The following is a 6,233-nucleotide window of genomic DNA, read 5'->3' as shown; positions in this document are numbered from 1 at the left end:
CACTACACACTGGGTGTGGGTGATCATCTTCAACCTTGTCTCAATCCTGGAGTGTGGAAATCTGTCCCCCTACCACCCTCCCTCCCCCACCTACCCATACCCATCCCATCTCTCCCCTTACCCATCCCATCTCTTCCCTACCCCTTTCCCTTTGCTGCCACCTCCCCTATCCCTGTTTCGTACCATCCAGTTCACATCCCTACCAACTTTTCTATCCTTTCCCTTCCTAATTCACAATTTTTCCCAGATCCTGCCTCTACTACCTTCTCTTCCATATACTTTCCACCGCTTTTCTTACCTCTTTCCCTTCCTTTCCATCTCCCCAGAAGTCAGAAGACGGTGGAACAGGAGGAACCAATAATTCCACTTGAATCCAGATCATTCAGGATACATTTCGCGGTGGTTGACCGCTTCTCAGTGAACAAGCATGAACACAGTGTACCAATTACTCGACCAAAGTCGTTTCGCAAGAGCAGGACGATTGGTTATTTCACACGAGGTGTCGGAGTGTCCCGTTGTTGGCCCTGATTGGCCGAGTGTCCTTCTGTTGGCCCTGATTGGCCGAGTGTCCTTCTGTTGGCCCTGATTGGCCGAGTGTCCCTCTGCTGGCCCTGATTGGCCGAGTGTCCCGTTGTTGGCCCTAACTGGCCGAGTGTTCCTCTGTTGGCCCTGACTGGCCGAGTGTCCCTCTGCTGGCCCTGACTGGCCGAGTGTCCCGTTGTTGGCCCTGATTGGCCGAGTGTCCCGTTGTTGGCCCTGATTGGCCGAGTGACCCGTTGTTGGCCCTGACTGGCCGAGTGTTCCTCTGCTGGCCCTGACTGGCCGAGTGTCCCTCTGCTGGCCCTGATTGGCCGAGTGTCCCGTTGTTGGCCCTGATTGGCCGAGTGTCCCGTTGTTGGCCCTGATTGGCCGAGTGACCCGTTGTTGGCCCTGACTGGCCGAGTGTTCCTCTGCTGGCCCTGACTGGCCGAGTGTCCCTCTGCTGGCCCTGATTGGCCGAGTGTCCCGTTGTTGGCCCTGATTGGCCGAGTGTCCCGTTGTTGGCCCTGATTGGCCGACTGACCCGTTGTTGGCCCTGATTGACCGAGTGTCCCGTTGTTGGCCCTGACTGGCCGAGTGTCCCTCTGCTGACCCTGACTGGCCGAGTGACCCTCTGCTGGCCCTGACTGGCCGAGTGACCCTCTGCTGGCCCTGACTGGCCGAGTGACCCTCTGCTGGCCCTGACTGGCCGAGTGACCCTCTGCTGGCCCTGACTGCCCCGAGTGACCCTCTGCTGGCCCTGACTGGCCGAGTGACCCTCTGTTGGCCCTGACTGGCCGAGTGACCCTCTGCTGGCCCTGACTGCCCCGAGTGACCCTCTGCTGGCCCTGACTGGCCGAGTGACCCTCTGCTGGCCCTGACTGGCCGAGTGACCCTCTGCTGGCCCTGACTGGCCGAGTGACCCTCTGCTGGCCCTGACTGGCCGAGTGACCCTCTGCTGGCCCTGACTGGCCGAGTGATCCTCTGCTGGCCCTGACTGGCCGAGTGACCCTCTGCTGGCCCTGACTGGCCGAGTGACCCTCTGCTGGCCCTAACTGGCCGAGTGCCCCTCTGCTGGCCCTAACTGGCCGAGTGCCCCTCTGCTGGCCCTGACTGGCCGAGTGCCCCTCTGCTGGCCCTGACTGGCCGAGTGTCCCTCTGCTGGCTCTGACTGGCTAAGTGTCCCTCTGCTGGCCCTAACTGGCCGAGTGCCCCTCTGCTGGCCCTAACTGGCCGAGTGACTCTCTGCTGGCCCTGACTGGCCGAGTGTCCCTCTGCTGGCCCTGACTGGCTAAGTGTCCCTCTGCTGGCCCTAACTGGCCGAGTGTCCCTCTGCTGGCCCTGACTGGCCGAGTGCCCCTCTGCTGGCCCTGATTGGCCGAGTGCCCCTCTGCTGGCCCTGACTGGCTAAGTGTCCCTCTGCTGGCCCTAACTGGCCGAGTGTCCCTCTGCTGGCCCTGACTGGCCGAGTGTCCCTCTGCTGGCCCTAACTGGCCGAGTGACCCTCTGCTGGCCCTGACTGGCTAAGTGTCCCTCTGCTGACCTTAACTGGCCGAGTGCCCCTCTGCTGGCCCTGACTGGCCGAGTGTCCCTCTGCTGGCCCTGACTGGCCGAGTGACCCTCTGCTGGCCCTGACTGCCCCGAGTGACCCTCTGCTGGCCCTGACTGGCCGAGTGACCCTCTGCTGGCCCTGACTGGCCGAGTGACCCTCTGCTGGCCCTGACTGGCCGAGTGTCCCTCTGCTGGCCCTGACTGGCCGAGTGTCCCTCTGCTGGCCCTGACTGGCTAAGTGTCCCTCTGCTGGCCCTAACTGGCCGAGTGCCCCTCTGCTGGCCCTGACTGCCCCGAGTGACCCTCTGCTGGCCCTGACTGGCCGAGTGTCCCTCTGCTGGCCCTGACTGGCCGAGTGTCCCTCTGCTGTCCCTGACTGGCCGAGTGTCCCTCTGCTGGTCCTGACTGGCCGAGTGTCCCTCTGTTGGCCCTGACTGGCCGAGTGACCCTCTGCTGGCCCTGACTGGCCGAGTGGCCCTCTGCTGGCCCTGACTGGCCGAGTGGCCCTCTGCTGGCCCTGACTGGCCGAGTGACCCTCTGCTGGCCCTGACTGGCCCTGACTGGCCGAGTGACCCTCTGCTGGCCCTGACTGGCCGAGTGACCCTCTGCTGGCCCTGACTGGCCGAGTGACCCTCTGCTGGCCCTGTCTGGCCGAGTGACCCTCTGCTGGCCCTGACTGGCCGAGTGGCCCTCTGCTGGCCCTGACTGGCCGAGTGGCCCTCTGCTGGCCCTGACTGGCCGAGTGACCCTCTGCTGGCCCTGACTGGCCCTGACTGGCCGAGTGACCCTCTGCTGGCCCTGACTGGCCGAGTGACCCTCTGCTGGCCCTGACTGGCCGAGTGTCCCTCTGCTGGCCCTGACTGGCCGAGTGTCCCTCTGCTGGCCCTGACTGGCCGAGTGTCCCTCTGCTGGCCCTGACTGGCCGAGTGGCCCTCTGCTGGCCCTGACTGGCCGAGTGGCCCGCTACTGGCCCTAACTACCTGTTCAATGGGAACAGGTTTCCAACGGCCCATAATATGTAAATTAAGATCCTGAGTGACATTATCGACAGAAAGTCGATCCTTTCAAGATAAACTTTTTTATTATCTTTATTTAATAAAATACAATATGCGAACAAGCCTGACTGGTCCCCAGGACTATATGCAACTGAAAACTCACACCCCAGAAGTGACTCGAACCTATACTGCCAGGAGCAACGCAACTGGTATGTACAGGACGCCTTAATCCGCTTGACCATCACGACCGGACATAAGGAAGTGATAGCCGAAGCTATTTGAACCACTTCCCCGCCGGCACTCGGATGGTAATCTTGGGCATAGCATTTTATCAAATCACCTCATTCTTTGGGGCACACGTGAGGAACACAAATGCGAACAAGCATTTACAATACACTAGAAAATACAATATACTAGAAAATACAGCTCGCTGTATAAGGCAAGATACGTGAAAATCGCCCAATTTGCTCGTTTGAATTCAGATGCCAAACAGAACGACAGGAAAGAGAGGAATGTCGTCAATGTCTTCATAGTGAGTGCTCGTTGATGAGTGCTCGTTGATGAGTGCTCGTTGATGAGCGCTCGGTGATGAGTGCTCGTTGGTGAGTGCTCGTTGGTGAGTGCTCGTTGATGAGTGCTCGTTGATGAGTGCTCGTTGATGAGTGCTCGTTGGTGAGTGCTCGTTGATGAGTGCTCGTTGATGAGTGCTCGTTGATGAGTGCTCGTTGATGAGTGCTCGTTGATGAGAGCTCGTTGATGAGTGCTCGTTGATGAGTCCTCGTTGATGAGTGCTCGTTGGTGAGTGCTCGTTGGTGAGTGCTCGTTGATGAGTGCTCGTTGATGAGAGCTCGTTGATGAATACTCGTTGATGAGCGCTCGGTGATGAGTGCTCGTTGATGAGTGCTCGTTGATGAGTCCTTGTTGATGAGTGCTCGTTGATGAGTGCTCGTTGATGAGTCCTTGTTGATGAGTGCTCGTTGATGAGTCCTTGTTGATGAGTGCTCGTTGATGAGTGCTCGTTGGTGAGTGCTCGTTGATGAGTGCTCGTTGATGAGTGCTCGTTGATGAGTGCTCGTTGATGAGTGCTCGTCGGTGAGTCCTCGTTGATGATTGCTCGTTGATGAGTGCTTGTTGATGATTGCTCGTTGATGAGTGCTCGTTGATGAGTGCTCGTTGATGAGTGCTCGTCGGTGAGTCTTCGTTGATGATTGCTCGTTGATGAGTGCTCGTTGATCATTGCTCGTTGATGAGTGCTCGTTGATGATTGGTAGTTGATGAGTGCTCGTTGATGATTGCTCGTTGATGAGTCCTCGTTGATGAGTCCTCGTTGATGAGTGCTCGTTGGTGAGTGCTCGTTGGTGAGTGCTAGTTGATGAGTGCTCGTTGATGAGTGCTTGTTGATGAGTGCTCGTTGATGAGTGCTCGTTGATGAGTGCTAGTTGATGATTGCTCGTTGATGATTGCTCGTTGATGATTGCTCGTTGATGATTGGTAGTTGATGATTGCTCGTCGATGATTGCTCGTTGATGATTGCTCGTTGATGAGTCCTTGTTGATGATCGCTCGTTGATGAGTGATCGTTGATGATTGCTCGTTGATGAGTGCTCGTTGATGAGTGCTCGTTGATGAGTGCTAGTTGATGACTTCTCGTTGATGATTTCTCGTTGATGATTGGTAGTTGATGATTGCTCGTCGATGATTGCTAGTTGATGAGTGCTCGTTGATGAGTGCTCGTTGATGAGTGCTCGTTGATGAGTGCTCGTTGATGAGCGCTCGGTGATGAGTGCTCGTTGGTGAGTGCTCGTTGGTGAGTGCTCGTTGATGAGTGCTCGTTGATGAGAGCTCGTTGATGAGTGCTCGTTGATGAGTGCTCGTTGATGAGTGCTCGTTGATGATTGTTCGTTGATGATTGTTCGTTGATGATTGTTCGTTGATGAGTGACAGTTGATGAGTGCTCGTTGATGAGTATTAGTTGATAATTGCTGGTTGATGAGTGCCAGTTGATGAGTGCTCGTTAATGAGTATTAGTTGACGATATATCGTTGATGATTGCTAGTTGATGATTGCTAGTTGATGAGTGCTCCCTTAAGTAGTTGCACTTGCAGTGACTGATGACAGGTGGTCAACGCCAGACTTCTGGCTGGTCACAGGTGATTCATCAACATTGACGTCGATGATAACCTTCAACAGTCATCGACGACGACAACATCATCTTCCTTCATCAACACCTCTGATGTCAAGAATGTCAACTACATAGGAACACGACTGTCAAGTTAATGTATTGACCGACTTGCCAGCAGGAATATTAGTCGTCATGACTTCGATATTCCCTCCCTAAGTCTTGTAAGCAAACTTGGGGGATTGAACCAGGTCTTGTGTTCTGGTGTGTAAATACAACAATTCTTAGTTGTGATGTTCTGATGTTGAGGTTAGGTGGGCAGGAAATTCTCATAAAGTTTCAAAACTTTATGAAAAACGTTAATTGAAAGTTTCCTCTCCTAACGTGTCCGAGTAGGCCGGACGACTCAAAGAGAAAACGCGACAGTACGTCACTTTTGTGAGTCGATTTCATTTCAAATTACGTCCACTTTTGGCCATAGCGCATACGAGCCAAAAATGACGTTATTTTCAAGAGAACAGGTTGGGCTATATCCTTCCAGGCGAGGGGGGGGGGACTAAGGTGGTGCAGTGACAGGGAAAGATGGATTTACACCATATAAATAAATCCATTTTAACTTTTAACTTGAACCTGGGGATTTAGGTGTAATCCTGCCCGCTTGGGGGGGGGGAGAAACGATGGATTAGATTAGATTAGATTAGATTAGAAACCCAAAGGATTAGACCAAATACAAAGTTCTTATTAGTTATTGTAGCTCTGATAACTAATCGTCTTCCAAGATATCAATATAACATTATTGCCACGATAACTGTTATTGATGTACGTTCATCCGGATTTTGTTCTCCCGTATTATACATGTATAGAATCCCGTATTACACGCGTATAGAATCCCGTATTACACGCGTATAGAATCCCGTATTACACATGTATATACTCCCGTATTATACATGTATACAGTCCCGTATTACACATGTATAGAATCCCGTATTACACATGTATAGAATCCCGTATTACACATGTATATACTCCCGTATTACATGTATTATACGC

At 53.9% G+C, this 6,233-nt stretch overlaps 1 protein-coding gene across 1 annotated transcript; it reads right to left on the bottom strand.

Moving 5' to 3' along the window:
* Positions 1-3,543: 3,543 nt before the first annotated feature.
* LOC138358594 (Kruppel-like factor 18) lies at positions 3,544-4,302 on the bottom strand. The gene has a single exon (XM_069316662.1). It carries the CDS (start codon positions 4,300-4,302, stop codon positions 3,544-3,546), a length of 759 nt encoding a protein of 252 aa, XP_069172763.1.
* Positions 4,303-6,233: the final 1,931 nt, after the last annotated feature.

This window comes from Procambarus clarkii, chromosome 84 (assembly GCF_040958095.1).
Source record: "Procambarus clarkii isolate CNS0578487 chromosome 84, FALCON_Pclarkii_2.0, whole genome shotgun sequence".
NCBI classification, from domain to species: Eukaryota; Metazoa; Arthropoda; class Malacostraca; order Decapoda; family Cambaridae; genus Procambarus; species Procambarus clarkii.
This window is presented reverse-complemented; position numbering and strand designations above follow the sequence as displayed.